This window comes from Triticum urartu, chromosome 7A, assembly GCF_056163025.1.
Source record: "Triticum urartu cultivar PI428250 chromosome 7A, HENAU_Tu73, whole genome shotgun sequence".
Taxonomy (NCBI): domain Eukaryota; kingdom Viridiplantae; phylum Streptophyta; class Magnoliopsida; order Poales; family Poaceae; genus Triticum; species Triticum urartu.
In genome coordinates, this window is record NC_141879.1 from 44,754,277 (window position 1) to 44,777,132 (window position 22,856).

The 22,856-nt window shown below is 48.2% G+C and overlaps 2 protein-coding genes across 9 annotated transcripts in view; one reads left to right on the forward strand and one right to left on the reverse strand.

Annotated features, from left to right (window-relative positions):
- The window catches only part of LOC125525052 (uncharacterized), a 144,447-nt gene that overhangs the window by 6,524 nt on the left and 115,067 nt on the right, over nt 1–22,856 (forward strand). The window lies entirely within an intron of this gene.
- On the reverse strand, nt 87–4,381 carry LOC147957530 (uncharacterized). Of its 2 annotated transcripts, XM_087535297.1 has the most exons (3): nt 4,130–4,381; nt 3,989–4,048; nt 87–3,766 (listed from the first exon to the last, which is right to left on the reverse strand). In XM_087535297.1, exon 3 carries the CDS (start codon nt 1,069–1,071, stop codon nt 97–99), a length of 975 nt encoding a protein of 324 aa, XP_087391423.1. In that variant the 5' UTR covers nt 1,072–3,766; nt 3,989–4,048; nt 4,130–4,381; the 3' UTR covers nt 87–96. The 2 variants fall into 2 exon arrangements, with proteins under 2 accessions (XP_087391423.1, XP_087391422.1); XM_087535296.1 differs by having other exon boundaries at nt 87–3,283; nt 3,399–4,381.

A 22,856-nucleotide genomic window follows, 5' to 3' on the forward strand; every position in this document is an offset into this window, starting at 1 on the left:
GTCGTGTCTGTAGCATGTAACAGTAGTAGTCTCTCGCCGAGACGCATAACCTGCTATTCCCCTCTGCATATGGATGAGTAACGCGGACATTAGGATTCATATGAGAACTATACAATTCATCAAAACGACAGAATACACATAAGGCTTACCTGCATCTTGATCATCATCATCATCATCATCATCATCAAGTCTACCTCTTGGTTGTTGCACAACCGGCCAAGGGACATCATGTGTAGGTAGTTTCGGATGCCAACCGAGCTCACCCCTTGGGTAGAATAATGGGTAAGAGAGCGGGTCATACGATCCAGACGTTATATGTATACTGTGCCTTTGGTTGTCGTTCCCGCAAAGTGTAATCCTACGATCAAACCTCTTCGCTAGGTCAGTGCCCTCCACCCAAATAGCAGCGACCTCAGATGACAGAGGTCTATTATACCTCCGTTGGTCTAGTCTCTGGTCAGTGTTGAGGTCTATCCTGTAATCGTCGAGGTTGACCCTGTGCGCACCCAAACTCCTAAACTGCTGGGAGTACGGGTTTTCCCTGAGTATGTCCACTAACTTTCTGACGACATCCTGGTCTAATTGCTCGGTGGCAGCCTTGCGATGGGTTAGGCCTGAGTCGTCGTCGTAGAAGTACAACTGTAGATGCTCTGGACGGGATGTTGGCCTGAAGGAATGAATGTTGTGGTAGATGGTGCCGTGTGCCCGGAACGTGTACACCCCAGACTTCATGTTTGTGTAGCTTTCATCAAGGTTGACGCCGAGGGTTGTGAAGGAGAAGTGGCCGTTGAAGAACCGTATGTTCTCCCGAAAATGCCTTGAGTCCGCATCCATGCTAGACCAAAGCCTCATTAGCTCCGGGATGGGCTCCGGCTGCTTCAGCTCGATCTGCCCACTGCGACAGCAGAATCCCGGGGCCTCGGACTCAAACTTCTTGGCCTTGCAATGATCGCAGTTCGCGGTGTGCTTCATGATGTGTGTGTGGTCTGGGAGGTTTGAGTAGACATAGTCCAATGGATCATGGTCGACATAGGTATTGTGACGGTCATCTTCCAATTCGTCGTGCTCCATGTCATCAGCATCTGAGCCTGCAAATAATGTTTATAATTAGTGTGATATTCCCAAGGGGTGGATGTTGCTCAAGTGGGTGTACATACCTTCACCAGCAAACAGGTAATACTCATCGTCAAATAGGTTGTCAGGGTTGACATTATCATTCATGAGACGGCTAAGGTAAGCGTCCATGTCGTCTGCTCAGTTGCGAAACCAATAAATGAGGGTTCAGACTCAAGGGACGCAAGGAGAGTAAGGATTGGAGTGTTACCTTCACTTCTGATCGTGTACTCCGGCATGCTAGATGAGGTTGAGGCACCGTGTGCTTCAACTACGGTAGGTTGTCCAGTTGAGCTCATTTCCGGTATGGAGCTACTCCTGACGCTTTGGGTCTTCACCCTACCTGCAAAGCTTTCATTACGACGATCTAGCAGAGCGTTCCTCTCACCACGTGGCACCTTCTTACATGATTTCCGCTTGCCAATTTTCTCATGATGCTTCTTCGCCGCTATACTTCCCTTGCAAGATCGCTCTCTTGTCCTACGCTTTGCTCTGGACTCATGCCTCTGCTCGTCAGCTCCATTATCCGCTATTGTTAGCGGATCACTGGTTTGCTGGTCGGCACTTGTGAGGTGCTCATTGATTGTTATGAGGTTGCCATCTATAGCACCATCACCTAAGGTTCTGCTTAGATAGGCACCCGCAACATTTTCGAATCATTATAAATATCTGATGAATGATTACAAAATGAAAGATGACTGTTGTTGGGATAACTACCATCGGTTTTGATGTTGCGAATGTATGTGGGGCCACGAGCTGCTGACACATTTTCGGCACACAACGAATCTGCAAAGGTTGCAGGCGTGGTGATGCACTCAAATTCAACCTGGGCGGATATAAGAAGTGAAGTGAACTGCAGATGGAGTGAATTACCATCAGATTTGAAGGTGTGTCTTGCCATGTTCATTGACACAGGTGATGCACTACTGTGCAAAGACTGATTGGCCGCAGATGTAGTAGGTAAATCTGGACGTCGCATTGCAATGGATTCAGGGCACGGGGTGTTTTTCCTAGACATGTATCTTGTCTTTCTTTCAGCACTCATATCTGCTCTCTCCCTCAGCAGTTAAGCTATCTCGTCTTTGCTTGCGTTGTTCCCGTGTCTTCCGATTTTGTTCTTCTAGGAATTTGGGTCCCAACTCCTTTTTCCTACGATAAGCGTCTCGCCTCCGTGCATTTATCTGCTCTCTTTGTTCGCTGGTCAATTTCTCTCTGCGCTCTCTATCGTATGCCCTTTTGCGTTCTCTATCGTGTGCCCTCTTAGCTTGTCTACTGTCACTAATGGCAATAGATTTTGCTGTTGTATCTCCATCTACACCAACAACATTACATCACACAATGCAAAATTCTGCATGTAGAACATCAATATGAAAGACATAGCTGGCCCATACCGGTAGAACTCTCTGCTAGATCTGCACCATTAGCAGCTGTGATAGCAATAGGAGTAGGTAATGAAGCATCATCATCTGAGATGGATGGTTCATCTACACAGACCAGATCTGCAATTCATACTGTGTATTTGCATGGTAAGTATGGAGCAGTACCTCCACTCGTCTGGGTCGGCGGATCAACATCGAGGACATGACCAGGAGGGGGTGGGTGGGTGTTTGTCTGTCCACGCAACATCGTTTCCATGCGGGGTCCATTGGGCTTGTTGAGCAAGCCTGTGCAGATACGAAAAGCAAATACACATGTTTGATCAAATAAAAAATAGAACACATACAATAAGGTGGTGATTCGCAAGGCACATATGATACGGGGTAACATACATGAACCCATTTGGGAATGCATGTCAACATTAGAGACATCACCAAGAGGGTGTCGTTGCAAATTTGTTGCATTCCCCGGTGCGGGTGTGATGTTTTTTGAATTCTCATTGCGAGGTCCTTCTGATTTGCTGCTTGTTGCGACCACTGTTTGAAAGCAAATACATGTTCAATCAAATTAAAAACATAACCAAAACAAGGCAAGCCTATACATGATAAGGTGGTGAATCGCAAGGCACATATGATAAAGAGCTCTGTACCTGTGATCCTTTGGGAATGCATGTCAAGGTTAGAGATATCACCAAGAGGGTGTCGTTGCAAATTAGTTGCATTCCTCAGTGCGGGTGTGATGTCTTTTGGATTTACATTGCGAGATCCTCTTGATTTGGTGCTTCCTGAGACCACTGCTTGGAAGCAAATACACATGTTTGATCAGATTAAAAACAGAACCAAAACAAGGCAAGCACACACATGATAAGGTGGTGAATCGCCCGACACATAAGATACGGAGTAACATACCTGAGCCACATTTGGAATGAATGCCAACGTTAGAGATATCACCAAGAGGGGGTCGTTGCAAATTGGTTGCATTCCCCACTGTGGTTGTGATGCTTTTTGAATTTACATTGTTAGGTCCTTCTGATTTGCCACTTGTCGCGAGCACTGTTTGGTAGAAAATACACATACTTGATGAAATAAAGAATGGAAGCAAAACAAAGCAAGCTTGGACGCCATTCAAACATACACAAATTGTATTTTTAATTGAGGTGTAGCCATACCTCCACTAATCGCGTCAAGATGGTCAACTTCCGAGACATGAACTTCAGGGTGTGGGTGGGTTTCAAGGAAATTTCCTAAGTGAGGTTCCTTTGTTCCTTTGTGGTTGCCTGTGTGTTTCCATGAAAAGGACTTGATTAATTTCAAGAATCGTAAGACACATATAATACACTTGAACATTCCAGTAAGGTTTTGGGAAAGTATGTCAAAGTTAGATTTGTCACGAATAAGGCTGGGATGTCCATCTGTGATGCTTTTAGAAGAAAATACGAATGCTTGATCACACATGTACATTAGATAGTTATGACATGGATCAACATAAGACCATGTACCTGGAGACCCTGTGTCATCACGAAGAGCGGTTCTGGTGAGGCTTGTCGCGTCCATGTCCTCTGTAGCATACGGAGATATACAAATTATAACATATTTTGTTAATCCGCCATTGACTACAAACATGAAATATGTACATGTACCTGCACTGCTTTGTCTATCTATCTGCACATGCAGAGATTGTTGAGGCACGCTTTTCGCCTCACCCTGTTTGTTTCTCTTACTACTTGCATTTCCCATTTATACCTGAAAGAAGTTAAACTGTTTTATACATTCAAACAAGTGGAGATGATTTGTACTGGAGATGCTCTGGACGTTTCTCTCTGGTTGGTACCAAGTTCCTGAACCAAAATGGCCAAGACAAATTGATGTTGGAGCACATGCACGGCGGTATAATCTAGGTAGACTATCATTCCTAACCATGTCAAACTAACATGTATAAGCTTGTTAGCACCAAATGTTTGTGGAGCATTTTTCATTTAGCAAAATATAACAAAATATGTATGCAGAACTCATTGGTGCATCACAACTTTAGCGAGCACTGGGCTGACAAATCGCTTGAGCAGGGAGTACTCCTCGGGATAGTGAGAGCTAAGAAACAAGGGTGCATTTGTAATCTCTACTCCTAGGAATAGGGATAGCTAAGAAACAAGGGCTCAATCATCAGTTGGTGGAGCATCAGTTCCTGGAGCATTTGTAATCTGTGCATGCATTGGTAATGGATTTGTTTTGTAATCAGTGTAATCTGTGCATGCGTTTGTAATCTGTGCATACATTCACGTTCTTGTGTATTCACCTGGATGTTCTTGTCTACTCACCTGGATAGATCGGCCTGTAGGAAGAGAAGAATCAGGGGATCACGGGCTGGTCCAAACCTGTCTTCCAAGGGATCTTTCTCAATCCGTGTCCTCGTCGCCGGCAGGGCGTGAGGCCGCGGAGGAGCAGCCGGCGTCTGATGCGACCTCGCGGCCGGAGTACGGAGGAGTCGCCGGGGTCGCCCAGCGCCTGGGTCACAGAGGAGATCGGAGAAGAGGCTGTGGTGCGAGGACACGACGGGAGGATCGCGAGGAGGGCGCCTGGTAGAGGAGATCAGGGAGATGAGGAAGGCGGCGCGAGGACGTCGGGAGGATCGCTAGGAGGGCAGTCGATGCGAGGATTGTGTTCATGTACACGTTAATGGGCCGGCCCAATGCTGTGGGATGAGGTGGGCGAAAAATAGGACAGGTGGGATGAGGTGGGCGAAGAATAGGACTGGTGGGATGAGGTGGGAGTGAGGCGAGACTACCAACTCAGACATTAGGAGTAGAAGAGATATAGATGCTAACAATTTACACAGATTAAATTATTTACTAATAACTTATTAGAACATTAAAGGATTAAAATATGTATACACATTTATTCAAATATCATCATTTTCTATAAATATCCCTAAATAATGGAGTAGAAATACTCCCTCTGTTTCTATTTACTTTGTGTTCTAGATTTTATCGAAGTAAAACTTTGTCAAGTTTGACCAAATATTTAGGGGAAAATATCAAAAACTACAATGTAGAATATATAGTATTAGAATCGTCATAATGTATAATTTCCTGTAATATGCATTGGGTATTGTGAATATTGATATATTTTTTCTATCTTCGTGGTCAAACTTGACAAACTTTGACTTTGACTAAACCTAGAACACAAAGTAAAAAAAAAGGGAATAATATAATGCTCTGTACAATATTTACATAGGGAAATACAACTCTTTTTTTTGCGGGGGAAAAAGGATTTGTATTAGTCAACCTGAATCAAGCTGATCCAGTACAAAAAGATTTACAATCCCTTCAAGGGCAGAACCCAGCCAAACTGCAGTTTTTATGTCTGTACGAGCATTACGAGCAAGCTCGTGACTAACCTGATTCCTCTCACGTTTAATAGCCTTCACCTGGACCCTCCTATCACCCCTGGTTAGCATTTTGATCTCCTGGACTAGTGCAGCATCCTTAGATCGATCAACAGCAGCTTGGCTGATCATCATTGCAGCCACTGAGCTGTCCGTTTCAATGATAAAAGGCAACGAATTCCATTCCAACGCAAGAGAAATTCCCTCTTTGCATGCCTCCAACTCAGCTCGTAGTGCATTATCACATGCAAACAAGTGTCTGCATGAAGTGAAGATTTTTCATAGCAACGCATTTCTTGTGTTAAGATTTTTCATAAAACATACATATAGCCATTGCTACCATGCACAAAAATATGTAATTAAGATGCATGATCGAACCTATAATATCATTACTGACAAATTTTAGTGAAGATTGAAGAGTCGTAAATGCTCATGCACATCAACTTTTTAGGGAATTGTTGTTCTTCATCTCCTCTTCTTGTATGATACCGATAGCCAAAGTTTTACACTTGCTCACATCTAAGGAAATGGCACTGGTCTATGTTGATTCCGTACATGCTGGCCTAAAATACAAATGAAAGAGAATATCTGCAGTGAAAAAACAATAATAATTACTACTTGAGTTCATAAAATTAAATCTAACGATAAAATTATGTCAGCGCACGATTTTGGAAAGCTCATTATTTTATCTATAAATCCTAGATTGCTGTTATACTTCCAATCAATGTTGCTTCATACATATTTGGAACTAAACTAATAATAAAAAATGCTTATTGCAACATGTATAGCTAAGCACCTCCGTACCTCATTCTGGCCTGCAAAGCCAATAAAAAAAATCAGTTAGCGCTACCAATTGACATTAAGAAAAAGGGTTTCCCCCGCTTTGTATTACAAAGCAACCATCCGATACAATCAACGATAGGTGCTGGGCCGGAAGCAGCACAATCACGCCCAAAAGAAAAGAAAGAGAGAAAAAAAGAAAGAAACAAATGCCGATAACGGCGGACCGACAAAAACGACGAAGCCTCGCGACCGCTGCGTCCACTGAAAATCGCCCCCAAGCTTCGAGACTCCAAAGCGCCGGTACCAATCAACACCTCCAAAAAGGGACACGACGATGACGGCGTTGTTGCCAAGGGTGTCCCCCGGTACGCTGTTAGAAGAGAGGAAGGGTAGCCCCGACGCCCTTCAGGAAGGTCCGGTGGTAACCTCAGGCGCCGCCGCGTCGATGTCGGCCAAGCCAACATGGATTTTTCCGGATCCCATCCTCCACCTCAGGCACTCCGGAGCTCGCCACCAAACCGATCACCACCCTGCGCCAACACGGACACGAAGCTTCCCACGCTGCCTCACCACGGCACCGCGAAGATGGTCTGCACAACGAAGAAGGGGAGCCGGAACTAGGGCAGCGGCACCGTCAGCATACTGGAGGGCCCCACCTCCACCGTCCACGACGGTAGCCGACCGGACTCCAAAGCAGGAGCCTACCGGGCCCGGCCCGGACAGCTCCCGCCTCCGCGCCGCAGCTGGCACGCCGTCGGCGTCGCTGCCCCCCGTCCGAGCTCCTCCTCCTCACCACACGGACGATGACGAAGCCATGCTGGGGGCCGGCCCGCTAGAACCCAGATGAGGCCCGCGGGCCCCGCTCTGGGCCGGGGGCGCGCCACCGGCCAACCTGCGCCACCACGCCATCTTGCCGCCAAGGGGCCGCACCACCACCACGCGTGCCGTCGGCCAACGCTGCCGGGAGGCTGGGCCGTATCAAGCCGAGGAGCACCGCCGCCGCCCCCATGCCCCTGGCAGGGAGCCGCGCGCGCGGGGACATGCAATCCCCGCCGCCGCCAACACCACCCGGCCAGCGTCGGGGGCGCCCGTCGGTGGCGGCGGGGAGGGAAGGAGAAACGAGGGCGGCCGAAGGAGGGGGGGGGGGCGGGGCTCGCGCAGCCCCGGCCACCTCCCGGGGAGGCGGCCCAGAGCGGATCCGAGGGAAGGGAGAGGGGGGAGGGGGGGCGGTCGGCGGTGGCGGGGGGAGGGAGGGAGGAACCCTAGAGCGGGGCCTAGGAAGGCCAGCGGCGGCCCCAATTGACATTCACTAATCCATGATAAGATTATGTTGCACCCAGTAAAAGTACTTAGCTGTAAGCTCACCCGCAAAAAAAATTGTTGCTTCATACATATTTGAAGCAAACTAATACAAAGTAGGGAACAATAGCATGTCCATGGCCGATACATTTATTTTTTTGTTCTTCAAACTTAAAACGAAGAAAAAAATACCACAATCCTTTGCTTTAAAGTCCAAATCTTGCCTTATGATTGTGTAGACTGTAGAGCTTCGACCTGATCCTGAAAGACAAATACGGAAAAGTTTCAATCCATCGACAAATTGAACGACGAATCCAAACATCTTGGGAGCACCACCATGTGTGAATAGAGTCCTTGAACCGATGCCTTTGTGTCGTCCACCCCCTACCCAAGCAGTTGTTCTCTGATGCAGTTGTTCTCTGATGGCCCATATACATTGCCTGGTCCAGTGCTCCATGCGGATGTCCTGCTCTCCGGTGCCTGCTGGAAGCCTAGCAGCGGAAATCGTGGCGCTCAGTCTCGCCCGCGTGGCTGACACCCTTGGCAAAAGGGGCATATCACAGATTGTCTCATCTCGTCAAGATCGCTGCGCTCCGTCTCGTCGGTCTGCCAAACCGTTGCAGCGAGAGATTAGATCAGACCAGCAGCTGGACCGATGTTCCCTCTACATCGACTTCATCCATATGTTTATCTCGTCCCCAAGTACTCACCCGTTTGATGCAAGAAGATCTCAATTTCGACGAACTACATATCAATCGATCGTGTCGTGTTGGTGTGTGGAGTTGAAACTTGATAGCATGGACCGGTTGAGCACGAACTTGGATTCCTGGGGCTCATCTTTACAAAAATATATAATAAAACACCTGCACCCAGGCCTTCACTATCTAGCCATCCATTCTGCGCTTCGCGATTCGTGCAAACACATTTCTCTTTTTTGTTTCTCTCGCATAAAACATGTTTTGAAGTTCAAACCTTTGCAGCGTGACAAAGCTTTCTATCTAGAATCTAGAATAAATCTTTCAGATTTTTTGGTCAAAAATAAATATACAAAAAATGTTTTCTAGATAGAAAGCTTTGCCACGCTGCAAAGGTTTGAACTTCAAAACATGTTTTATGCGAGAGAAACAAAAAAGAGAAAATTTCAGATAGAAAGTTAGTTATATTGCACCGATCTTAAATCAATATTGAACAGCTAGGATAGCAAGGCCCGAGGGTAGATGTTCTAAAAATACACGTCCCTCATCTTTAGCATCAGCAAGAACTTCGCAGTAGCAGCGCGGCGGCGATCAAGCATAGCATAGTACGATCACGTTCGCCATGGCCACGCCGCTGAACCAATATCTTGAGTTTAAGATTTGTAATCGGGGCTCCATGCTCTGGGAGGAGAAATACTAGTGATGCGTGTACTGCATCTACGTCGGTGAGAGCGGCATCAAGATCGTTTTCATTGGTAGGAGAGGCTGATGGAGTTCGTCACGGACGGCGGACCGCTGGCTGTTGTTAGAATAATCTTGTCTTAGTTTAGTTGTTGTCCTGGTAGTATACGTGTATATGCAGGAGTAGTTGGTTTAAGTAGTTAGAGTTGAGTCCGGTTACAAGTCTGGTCTAGGTGTCATAGTCTGTCTAAGAATTGTATTTGGTCAATTGCGTGTCATAGAATTAGTAATTGTAATCAGCGTTGCCGGGTCATTAGATTAGGAAAGTAACTTGTGTCCGTACGAGTACTACTTCGAGTCGTTGCCGTATATAATGTTGGAGTCGGTTTGGACTATGTCCGGTCCTTACTGAGACGATGCATATATATATATATATGCATGCTGGTATGTGAGATTTGTAGTATCAACGAGAAAGAAAACAGAAAATCAATAAATAAAAAAGAAAGGCACGACACGTGCCTTTGGCGAAAGTTTTCGCATGTGCTTGTATTTGTCTGTGATTTGATATGATCGATCCTGTGGTCAAATTCCAACAATTGGTATCAGAAAAAACATGAGCAAGACGACAAGTCAAGATTAAGGGGAGATTGTTAGATAATCTTGAGTTTATCGCCCGCTCCTCCTTGTCACTGCATCATCCAGCGACCATATCGCCCGCCCCGAGACGCTAGTAAGTCACCTCCCCGGGGCAAGCACGGATTCAAATCGACATGTGCACAGAATATACGGTTGACCAGGGCTGTACATATATACACGCCCAGACGCCTAACCTAGCTAACCTAGCCGGACACAACACCAACTCCTAACCGGACTCTACCGCTAGACTAAACTACTAAATCTAGCATGACACGACACAACCGTATACACATGTAATAGTACTACAACTCAGACTTGCACCAAGCTGTCACCACGCCTTGGCACACATCCAAGTTAACCACAACACGTGCACTTTGCTAACACTGATGGAACTCAAGATTATTCCTAACAATCTTTCCCTAATCTTGACACACTTTGTCTCCGTGCTTCTCCGGTCTTGACTCGTTGTAGATCACCCTTTGTCGTTCATCCGCTCGCACCACGACAAGTCAAATTGACGATCTTGATTGCTCGCAATAATCTCTCCTTCAATTTCGACTTGGCGAATTTACGGACCACCTCAAATATGCCTTGGACTACCCAGCCCCGCTAGTATCCTGTGGAACACCCCACCCGGTGAACTTGACCATCCACCCTAGCGAGATACATGCCGACTCCTTGTGGATCGCACCACCCTGTGCACTACACCATGCACTCCAGCCTCATGTAGAGACATGGCCTCATTGAAGAGACTCATCTTCACTGGTTTACCGCCCCCACATACTTGAACTTGATCCTCTCGTCGAGACACATAGACATGTGCCTTTGGCAAAAGTTTTTGTGTGTGCGTGTTTATCGTGATTTGATGTGAGCGATCCTGAGGGCGATTCCCAACCCTTGGTATCTAGAGCAAGGTTCAAGGCGAAGCCGCGCTTGCCCCGGGGTCGCGACCCAACTAGAGCCTCGGGGCGGGCGATGAAGTCGCTCGGTGGTGCAGCGATAAGGAGGTTCTGGCGATCGTCGTTCGACAGAGCGACTTGGAGGGGGGCGACAGGCTGTGGTCGGCAAGGCGGCAGATGGAGATCGTTGACAGGAGCGGTGGTGTGGTGATGCGGTGCCGGAAAGTCGTCAAGATCATCATCCGGGAGTTAAGAGTCAAGGAGTCATGCGAGTTTGCGCGACTGGTCGTCGTCACGGTCGGTCAGTTGTCGTCGTCGTGTCTGCGTCGTCATGTCCAAGTGCTCGTCTCTGTGAGGAGGCGTTGAAGATGAAGCCCAGGTCGTCTATGTGTCTCGACGAGAGGATCAAGTTCAAGTATGTGGGGGCGGTAAACCAGTGAAGGTGAGTCTCTTTAATGAGGCCATGTCTCTACATGAGGCTGGAGTGCATGGTGTAGTGCACAGGATGGTGAGATCCACAAGGAGTCAGCATGTATCTCGCTAGGGTGGATAGTGTAGTCCACCGGGTGATGTATTACACAGGTTACTAGTGAGGCTGGGTAATCCAAGACATATTTGAAGTGGTCCGCAAATTCGCCAAGTTAAGATTGGGGAGAGAATGTTGACAACAATCTAGCCGGCAATTTGACTTGTCGTGGTGCGAGCGGATGAGTCGATAAAGGGTGAATCATCAACGAGCCAAGACCGGAGAAGCACAAAGACAAAGAATCAAGATTAAGGAGAGAATCATCCCGCCGTCTCGTTCCTTGCCGCTCCGCCAAACGACGATCGCCTGATCCTCTCTTCGCCGCATCATCCAGCGACTTCATGGCCCGCTCTTTCTCGTCACTGCACCACCCAACGACCATATCGCCCGCCCCGAGGCACTAGTCGGGTCGCAACCCCGGGGCAAGCAGGGCTTCAATCGACCTAGCTCTTATACCAATTGTTGGAATTTCGCCTACAGGATCGATCACATGAAATCACGACAAAGGCGCGCACAAGAAACTTTTGCTAGCCAAAGACACGTGTCGTGCCTCTCTTTTCCTCTTTATTAATTTTCTTGTTTTCTCGGTGATCCAAAAGACTCACGGCCTGGTTGTGTATATATACACAACCAACGCAGCCGACCTTAGACAAAGCCTAAGCCTACACGGACACGCCACAAGTACAGATCCTGAACGGAACATAACCTGCTACATATTGGCATGCAAGACCGACTCTAACATAGACTCCTAATGCTAGGAAACTCCTAATTAATCACCGGCTATACGTTGATCACCGGTGTACTAATCAGACACGACCTAGCAAAGACGTGCACAGAATACACGCCCTAGCCCAACTCGTACATGCACACACTATTACACCATCGGTACATGCACTACAAACTCAAGATTATCTAACAATCTCCCCTTAATCTTGACTTGTCGTCTTGCTCATGTTTCTTCTTATGTTGACTCGTGCTTGCCCCAGGGAGGTGACTTACTAGCGTTGATTTATCTAACAACTGGTATCTAAAGCAAGGTCGATTTGAATCCGTGCTTGCCCCGGGGAGGTGACTTACTAGCGTCTCGGGGCGGGCGATATGGTCGCTGGATGGTGCAGTGACAAGGAGGAGCGGGCGATGAACTCGCTGGGTGGTGCAGAGATAAGGAGGATCAAGCGGTCGTCGGTCGGCGGAGCGACATGGAGGGAGACGGCAGGATGTCGTCAGCAAGGTGGTAGAAGATGATCGTTGATGGGAGTGGTGGTGCCGAGGTGCGGTGCCGGAAAGTCATCAAGATCGTTGTCTACGAGGTGTCGGATGAGTCGAGGAGTCGTGCGAGTTTGCATGGTCAGTTGTCGTTGCGTATGTGAGTCGTCGTCGTGTCCAAGTGCTCGTCTTGGTGATGATTCGTTGAAGTGGAAGCGGTGTGCACGGTGTTTCGTGAGTCATGTCCATGTCCTCGTGGAGCGTCCTGGTAGCAGCCAGCGTGGGTTCGGTGTGATGCCGAAGGCGGACGGTGGTAGGTGAAGCCATCGTAAAGCGAGGAGATGTGCGAGCAGTGGAGAGTGGATCTACTGTAAGCAAGTACAGCGAGTATGGTGCGAACCGAGTGCAAGGCAGCGACCAAGCAATGGCGGTGGCACAACATGGCAGCAAAGGAGAGGCGTTGCATGTTTCCAAGCGGGTCATACTCAGTGTACGGATATAACAGTTGAGATCAAACTCGGCGTGTAGTGGGACAATGACCAATTAAGTTGAACGACGTGAAGACTGATGATGCGTCCAGTCTTGCACGTTGCACGCGTAGATGCGAACGTGTGGGCTGGTAGTCCGGATCATGCGTCGGAGTTTGAATCATCAAGTCGTGGATCTCCAGCGAGTAAAGATGAAGAAGAGCACGAGGAGATGACAAGTCAAGATTAAGGAGAGATTATTAGAATAATCTTGTCTTAGTTTAGTTGTTGTCCTGGTAGTATACGTGTATATGCAGGAGTAGTTGGTTTAAGCAGTTAGAGTTGAGTCCGGTTACAAGTCTGGTCTAGGTGTCATAGTCCGTCTAGGAATTGTATTTGGTCAATTGCGTGTCATAGAATTAGTAATTGTAATCAGCGTTGCCAGGTCATTAGATTAGGAAAGTAACTTGTGTCCGTACGAGTACTACTTCGAGTCGGTTGCCGTATATATATGTGTTGGAGTCGGTTTGGACTATGTCCGGTCCTTGCTGAGACGATGCATATATATATATATATATATATATATATATATATATATATATATATATGCGTGCTCGTACGTGAGATTTGTAGTATCAACGAGAAAGAAAACAGAAAATCAATAAATAAAAAAGAAAGGCACGACATGTGCCTTTGGCGAAAGTTTTCGCGTGTGCTTGTATTCGTCTGTGATTTGATGTGATCGATCCTGTGGTCGAATTCCAACAATCCAACAGCTGTAAGACGATGATTTTTCTCGTTCATTAGCGCATATGCGCCAGCGGCACCTAAACTTCTCGCTGACACCGCCATTAGAGCTATCGCCGCGTCGATCTCGCCACGGTTTAGATGCCTCTATTGCCTCCCCACCGAACCGCCAGGCACGCCCCGCCGATTGCCACCGGCGTCTTCCGCAGAAGCCAATGAAGGGGTGATGCGTCACGGCGGGCGTCCGCACTGCCCTAGCGCAGGAATGGGGCGAGGCTTCGGAGAGCATGGCGGACAGGAAGTCGCCGGAGGTGGCCTTTGTAAGATTGAAGCGTTTCTATTCCCTCGTGAGGGAGCCGTGTGAGTCTTTATTGATCGAGGACAGGAAGCCCCTGTCATGGCGTACAAGTTTCCATCTATCGCTAGGATGCGATGGTGTACATGAGAGAAGAGATCAAGACAGATACCAGAGAGAGAAGGAGAAGAGGTTGAGATTACATGAAGTTTAAACTGCCTCTATCTCTAAGTCTAACACCCTCCCTTAATCTCAACTATCCTACATTGAGATTTCTCTTGAACTCTTCAAATGGCTTGCTTGGTAAAGCTTTAGTGAATCCATCTTCTACTTGAACTTTGGAGGGAATAAAACATATGTTCAATTTCTTCTCTGCAACCCTTTCTCGTACAAAATGAAAATCAATTTCAATATGTTTGGTTCTGCCATGAAAAACTGAGTTTGCAGAGAGATAGGTAGCTCCCAAGTTATCACACCATAGACATGACACACGTTGCTGTTTGATTCCCAATTCACTAAGCAATGATTCCACCCAAATGATCTCAGCAGTAGCATTTGCTAATGATTTGTATTTAGCTTCAGTACTTGACCTTGACACTGTAGCTTGTTTTCTGGCACTCCAAGAAATAAGATTAGAGCCAAAGAATATTGCAAATCCTCCAGTCGACTTTCTGTCATCACTACATCCTGCCCAGTCAGCATCAGAAAAGGCACTAACAAAAGTGGAATTGGAACGTCTGAACTGAAGGCCTAAGCTCACAGTGTGTTTTATATATCGTACAATTCTTTTCACAGCTGTCCAATGCATAGTAGTAGGTGCATGTAAATACTGACAAACCTTGTTAACAACAAAGGATATATCTGGTCTTGTTAATGTCAAGTACTGTAAGGCTCCTACAGCACTTCTATACTTTGTACTTTCTTCTTCATTAAGTGGTTCTCCCTCAAAAGCTGAAAGTTTTTCTGAAGAAGATAATAGTGTGGGTGAAGGCTTACAGTCCTTCATTCCCATACGAACCAGAAGTTCATTAGCATATTTCTCTTGACTAAGTGTTATGCCATCTTGAATCTTATTGATTTCAATGCCTAGGAAGAAGTGTAGATCACCAAGATCTTTCAAAGCAAATTCTAAAGTTAGATCATGCAAAAGAGCATTACTAGCACCCTGCGAAGAGCTTGCAACTATAATATCATCAACATATATGAAAACAAATATAACCGTATTTGCCTTATTATAAATAAAGAGTGATGTGTCAGCTTTAGATGCAGCAAAGCCAAGGCGCCTTAACTGAGAGATTAACCTTGAGTACCACGCTCTCGGTGCTTGTTTCAATCCATAAAGTGCCTTATCAAGCTTGCACACATAATGAGGTGCCTTCTTTTCTGCATACCCAGGTGGTTGTCTCATATAAACCTCCTCTTCCAAAACACTATGTAAAAACGCATTCTGAACGTCTAGCTGCCTCAAACTCCATCCCCTGGACACATCAATCGATAATACAAGCCTAATAGTTACAGCTTTAACAACTGGACTGAAAGTATCTTCATAATCTAAGCCATAACGTTGTTTAAAACCTTTTGCAACTAGACGTGCCTTGTACCTGTCAATTGAGCCATCTGCCTTCTTTTTGATTCTGTAAACCCACTTACAGTCAATAATATTTTTACCTCTGGGTTCCGGTACAAGATGCCATGTCTTGTTTCTCATAAGTGCCATATATTCTTCATCCTTTGCATTTTTCCACTTTGTATCCCTCAATGCATCCTCTAATTTTGTTGGTTCTCCTGCAACACACAACATGCCATATGATATAGTGCCATCAGTTCTAACTTTCGGTTGTCTTATACCTCTTTGCAATCGAGTCATAATACGTGAAGCTGATTGCCGTGTAGCTTGCTGTACAGGAGTTGATGTAGGAGAATCAGCCGCAGAAGATCCCGAAGAGAATCTGGACCCGCTTTGCGCAGAAGATCCTGTAGCCTCTGGTGTGGCGGAAGAAATCCTGCCTGCGCTCACAGAGGACCCCATGAAGCCTCCCTGCATGCGCATGCATGCTGCTGGTGACACGCTTTTGGGCACTGGCGACGCGCTTTCTAGAGCGCCTGTCGCTGTCGTGGGCCCGCGCATGGGACGCGGGGAGGCAGGCGGTGACGCGGCGCGCGCTGGCTGGAGAGGCAGGCCTCTGCCTAGCACTGGATCCGGGGTAAATCTCCGCGCGCGATCCGAGGAGTTCTGACGCACAAGAGTTCCAGGAGCTGCCAGATTTTCTGCGTGTTCCACGCCCGCTTCGTCCTCTTCTGGCACATGAAATACAGCACCGTTTTCACCGAAATTTTGATCATTTTCTGCACCATTTTCTGCTGCATTTTCTACATGACCTTCTGCATGTTCCTGCACATAAGAAGAACTAGTAGGATCATTAGTTGGGTTAGTACAATCGTCGCCCCCTTGATCAAAGTTTTGGAGATTGGGTGGAAGGAGAAGAATTTCTTACCTAAGAAGTGCTCCGTCATTAGGATGAAGGGACTCAAAAGGATATACTGATTCATCAAACACAACATCCCGAGAAATATACACTCGGCCGGTGGAAACGTCTAGGAATTTGACGCCTTTATGAATAGGACTGTAGCCAAGAAAGACACACTTCTTGGAATGAAACGCAAGCTTGCGTGCGTTGTAAGGACGAATGTTGGGCCAGCAAGCACAACCAATCACACGGAGAGATTTATAGTCGGGAGTAATACCAAAAAGACGTGTAATGGGAGTCTCAAATTTGATGACTTTGCTAGGGAGCAAATTTATGAGATATCTAGCAGTCAAGAATGCTTCATCCCAGAATTTTAATGGCATGGATGCATTTGCCAAAAGAGCTAGCCCTACTTCAACAACGTGACTATGTTTTCTCTCGGCAGAATGGTTTTGTTGATATGCATGGGGACACGACACGTGGTGTGAGATGCCAAGTTGCTGAAAAAAGAGATTGAGTTTCTTGTATTCACCTCCCCAATCCGTTTGCATGGCAATGATCTTAGTGTTTAGTTTCCGCTCAACTAGATTTTGGAAATTTTTGAACACTTGAAACACTTCAGACCGTTTCTTAAGAAGATAGATCCAAGTAAATTTGCTATAGTCATCAATGAAACTTACATAATATGAGTGTCTACCAACAGAGGTAGGAGCAGGCCCCCAAACATCTGAGAATATAAGTTGTAAGGGTGCAGTAGAAATACTGATAGAAATAGGGTATGGCAACTGATGACTCTTAGCTTGCTGACATGGATCACAAATTGACTCAATGCTAGACTCATGCGAATGAGGAAGTTTATTCTTACTAAGAACAAGCTTAACAATAACTGATGAAGGATGAGCTAATCTACTGTGCCACTTTGCTGAAGATGGCTTGACAGCAACAAAGGCATGTTTATTTGACGACGATGATGAATATATGATCGGGTAGAGACCTCCCACACACTCGCCCCTAAGAAGTACTCTCCTCGTGTCCAAGTCCTTAACCAAAAAGAAGTAAGGATAGAATTCAATGAGAACACGATTATCAAGGGTAAATCTATGAACAGAAAGAATATTTTTTGATGTTTCAGGCACATATAGAATTCTGTTTAGATTGAAATTTTTAAGGGGGTTTTGACAATTGAACTACCAACATGAGTAATATCCATACCAGAACCACTTGCAGTGTGCACTTGGTCATGTCCACGGTACTTGTCCCTGATTGTTAGCTTGTCGAGCTCTCCCGTGATGTGGTTGGTAGCACCGGTATCCGCGTACCAATTTGTGTCGATGCCGTAGGAGTTGGTGACAGCGTTTGCCTCCTTCTCCTCGTACTCATCCTCCTCATAACGATCCCAACATTCACGAACGCCTCCTCGATGATGCTTGAGACGGATCTAGCACTCGGGATAATCCCGGTGCTGTTGATGTTGCTGATGTTGTTGTTGGGGACGGCCACCACGAGCATCCCTATTGCTACTGCTTGGAGCAGAGGGAGAGCGCCTCCCTCGGCCGCGCCCCCTGGTCCCACGTGCGCGCGCCCTGGACCTATACTGGCCGCGGCCTCTGTACGCCAGGTTCGCTGAAGTGTTGAAGCCTCCTTCTCCTCCATCGCCCAGCATCTCCATGCACTGGTCGAAGGCGGCGATCTGAGCAAAGAGCTCATCAACGTTGATGGATGTCTTGACAACACCAATAGCCGCCACCACCGGATCATAGTCGCGATCCAATCCAGCGAGCACGTAGTCCACCATCTCGGGGTCGGAGACCGGGCGCCCTGCCGCCGCGAGTTCATCCCCGAGGCTCTTCATCTTGGAGATGTACACTGTGCTGGACATGCTGCCCTTGTTTGTCGTGGTGATGGCGATCCTCAAGTTGGTGATGCGGGATTGGGACTGCGATGCAAATAGGGTAGTGATGCCGGTCCACAAATCATAGGTATTTTCCTTACCGACGAACTGCGCGAGGACTTCTTTGGAGAGGGAGTTCATCAGGTAGCTGAGGACATGTTGGTCCTTTGATAGCCATGGCGCATAAAGTGGATTGGGTACCACTTCCATGGTCTTGTACGACTTCTGCTGCTCCACCGTGGTCGGGGGCGCCGCGTCGGTTCCATCCAGGAGCCCCATGACCTGCGCTCCTTGCAGGCCGGACATGACCTGGGCCTTCCACAAGAGGTAGTTCCCCTTGCTAAGCTTTTCGGCTGGTGGAGGTCCAAGGTTGAGGACGACCGGTGCCGAGCTGGAAGACATGGCGATGGGAATGGCTTCTGGTAGCTAGACGGGAAGAGAATAGGCTTTGTATACCACGTAAGATTGAAGCGTTCCTACTCCCTCGTGAGGGAGCTGCATGGGTCTTTATTGATCAAGGACAGGAAGCCCCTGTCGTGGCGTACAAGTTTCCATCTATCACTAGGATGCGATGGTGTACACGAGAGAAGAGATCAAGACAGATACGGGAGAGAGAAGGAGAAGAGGTTGAGATTACATGAAGTTTAAACTGCCTCTATCTCTAAGTCTAACAACCTTGACCGGCACAAGGGCCAGCTCGCGGGCGTGCTTGCGGCAGGCCAGCCTAGCCCGCAAGTCCTCCCGCTGCTTGGCGAGGCCCTTGGCCGTCATGAAGAAATCGAATTAGCACAACCAGCAGCGTCTGAGGTGACGATTTACAGTCGACTCAAATGGCAGAGATGCAGATGGGGAAAAGAATGAATGCAAAGATGAGTCCCGGTCGCCGTCGGAGCAACATCTGGTCCGCCATTAGATGCTTCAGGCTAGCGGCACCAGCGCTCCCGCCAGCAAGGGGCGGCTTGCCTGACCGGTAGTCCACGCGCAGGTGCATCCCACACGAGTGAGGCGAGGGACGCACCGGGACGGGTCGATGACGGCGTTGTCATCATCATCCTCACGTATGATGGAGGCGAGGCAGAGGGCCGCGGCGCCGGTCGCAGGGGAGATGTTCGCCAACGGCTAGCGAACTCGGAGGCGGTGGTGGCACGGCGGCTGAGGGAGTCCTGGATTAGGGGGTCTCCGGACAGCCGGACTATATCCTTTGGCCGGACTGTTGGACTATGAAGATACAAGATTGAAAACATCGTCCCGTATCCGGATAGGACTCTACTTGGCGTGGAAGGCAAGCTAGGCAGTACGGATATGGATATCTCCTCCTTTGTAACCGACCTTGTGTAACCCTAGCCCCCTCCGGTGTCTATATAAACCGGAGGGTTTTAGTCCGTAGGACAACATACAATCGTACCATAGGCTAGCTTCTAGGGTTTAGCCTCTCCAATCTCGTGGTAGATCAACTCTTGTAATACTCATATCATCAAGAATAAATCAAGCAGGACGTAGGGTTTTACTTCATCAAGAGGGCCTAGGGAGTCCTGGATTAGGGGGTGTTCGGGTAGCCGGACTATACCTTCAGCCGGACTCCAGGACTATGAAGATACAAGATTGAAGACTTCGTCTCGTGTCCGGATGGGACTTTCCTTGGCGTGGAAGGCAAGCTTGGCGATGCGGATATTCAAGATCTCCTACCATTGTAACCGACTTTGTGTAACCCTAACCCTCTCCGGTGTCTATATAAACCGGAGGGTTTTAGTCCGTAGGACAACTTCATCATACAACAATCATACCATAGGCTAGCTTTTAGGGTTTAGCCTCCTTGATCTCGTGGTAGATCTACTCTTGTACTACCCATATCATCAATATTAATCAAGCAGGACGTAGGGTTTTACCTCCATCAAGAGGGCCCGAACCTGGGTAAAACATCGTGTTCCTTGCCTCCTGTTCCCATCCGGCCTAGACGCACAGTTCGGGACCCCCTACCCGAGATCCGCCGGTTTTGACACCGACATTGGTGCTTTCATTGAGAGTTCCTCTGTGTCGTCGCTTTTAGGCCCGATGGCTCCTTCGATCATCAACAACGATGCAGTCCAGGGTGAGACTTTTCTCCCTGGACAGATCTTCGTCTTCGGCGGCTTCGCACTGCGGGCCAATTCGCTTGGCCACCTTGAGCAGATTGAAAGCTACGCCCTTGGCCATCAGGTCAGGTTTGGAAGCCTAAACTACACGGCTGATGTCCGCGGGGACTTGATCTTCGACGGATTCGAGCCACAGCCAAGCGTGCCGCACTGTCTCGATGGGCATGGTATAGCTTTGCCGCCGAACAGCGCCTTGGAGGCCGCACACGCATCGGTTCCGACCATTGATTCGGAGCCTACTGCGCCGATCGAGGATCAGCGGTTGGATGCTGCCTCAGGGGCTGCGATCTCAGAGGCGATCGAGCCGAACTCCAGCCCCGCACTCCGCATGGCCCATGACTCCGAGGAGCCGGATTCCTTTTCGAACTCCGAGCCCCCCGCGCCCCTGCCGATCGAATCCGATTGGGCGCCGATAATGGAGTTCACCGCCGCAGACATCTTTCAGCACTCGCCCTTCGGCGACATCCTGAATTCGCGAAAGTCTCTCTCTCTTTATCAGGAAAGCCCTGGCCGGACTACGGTCAGCAAGGATGGGATTCGGATGATGAAGAAATTCAAAACCCACCCACCACCCACTTCGTAGCCACTGTCGACGACTTAACCGACATTCTCGACTTTGACTCCGAAGACATCGACGGTATGGACGACGATGCAGGAGACAACCAAGAACCAACGCCTATAGGGCATTGGACAGCCACCTCATCTCACGATGTGTACATGGTGGATACGCCTAAAGGAAGCAACAACAAGGAAAACGGGGATGGAAAGAGTGATCGATCTCTCGAAAAATAATCAAAGCGTCGGCGTAAACGCTGACCCAAGCCCCGCCTCGATAAAGACCCAGCCACAGAGCAGGATGAGCCGGTAGACGACGAGCATGCCTTAGAGCAACCGTCCCAACAGGACAACCTGGATAGAGAAACCGAACATCCCTCCCCCGGCGAAAATGGCATTCCAGACGACCCTACGCCGGACAAGCCCACGAAGCAGAAGAACCTCCACAAACGGCTCGTTGCAACCTCACGCAGCCTGAAAAAGCAGAAGCGGAAGCTAAAAACTGTGGAAGATGCACTCAGGATCAGATGGAGTAAAGTAATCAATACCGCAGACAAATACGGCGACAGTCGCCGCACTAAAAGCTATCCGAAGAGAAAGCTATTGCCTGAATTCGACGAGGAGGCCTTAGAGCCCTCGCATTCCAAAAGTGAGAAAGCCACACGGTCGGATAGACGACCCCATGGCCAGCATAAAGCGGCAAGCAGCGCCACACTTAAGCCGGCATGCGACCCACTTAAGGATTCGCATCATGGCCCAGCCAGGTCCATTTACGGGCCAAGAAAGCAAGCTCTCGTAAGCAATGCAGTAAAGCCATTATCAGAATCCGGCACACCCAAATACAGGGGTGCCGCACACCCCCTATGTTTCACCGATGAGGTCCTGGATTATGAATTTCCAGCGGGATTCAAACCCGTAAACATAGAGGCATATGATGGAACAACAGACCCTGGAGTCTGGATCGAGGATTATATCCTCCACATACATATGGCTAGAGGAGATGACCTCCATGCCATAAAATACTTACCCCTCAAGCTTAAAGGGCCAGCCCGGCATTGGCTCAAAAGCCTTCCTGAAAACACAATCGGAAGTTGGGAAGAGCTCGAGGATGCTTTCCGAGCAAATTTTCAAGGGACCTATGTCCGCCCTCCGGATGCAGACGATCTTAGTCACATAACTCAACAGCCCGGAGAGTCAGCTCGGCAATTCTGGAATAGATTTCTTTCTAAAAAGAATCAGATAGTCGACTGTCCGGACGCTGAAGCCTTAGCGGCTTTCAGGCATAATGTCCGAGACAAATGGCTCGCCAGACACCTCGGCCAAGAAAAGCCAAGAACAATGGCCGCACTAACAAGCCTCATGACCTGCTTTTGCGCAGGAGAGGACAGCTGGTTGGCAAGATGCAGCACCAGTGACCCAAGTACATCCGAAACTAGGGATGGAAACGGAAAACCGCGACGCAATAAGGACTGTCGCCGGACTAAGGAAAAAAGTCCGAAGAGCACGGCAGTCAACGCCGGATTCAAAAGCTCACGACAAAATCAGAAAAAGCCGCCCCTCCAAGATAACAGGGACGACCTATCCAACCTAAACAAAATCTTGGATAGGATATGTCAAATACACAGCACTCCCGGAAAGCCTGCTAACCATACCCACAGAGATTGTTGGGTTTTCAAACAATCCGGCAGACTCAACGCCGAACACA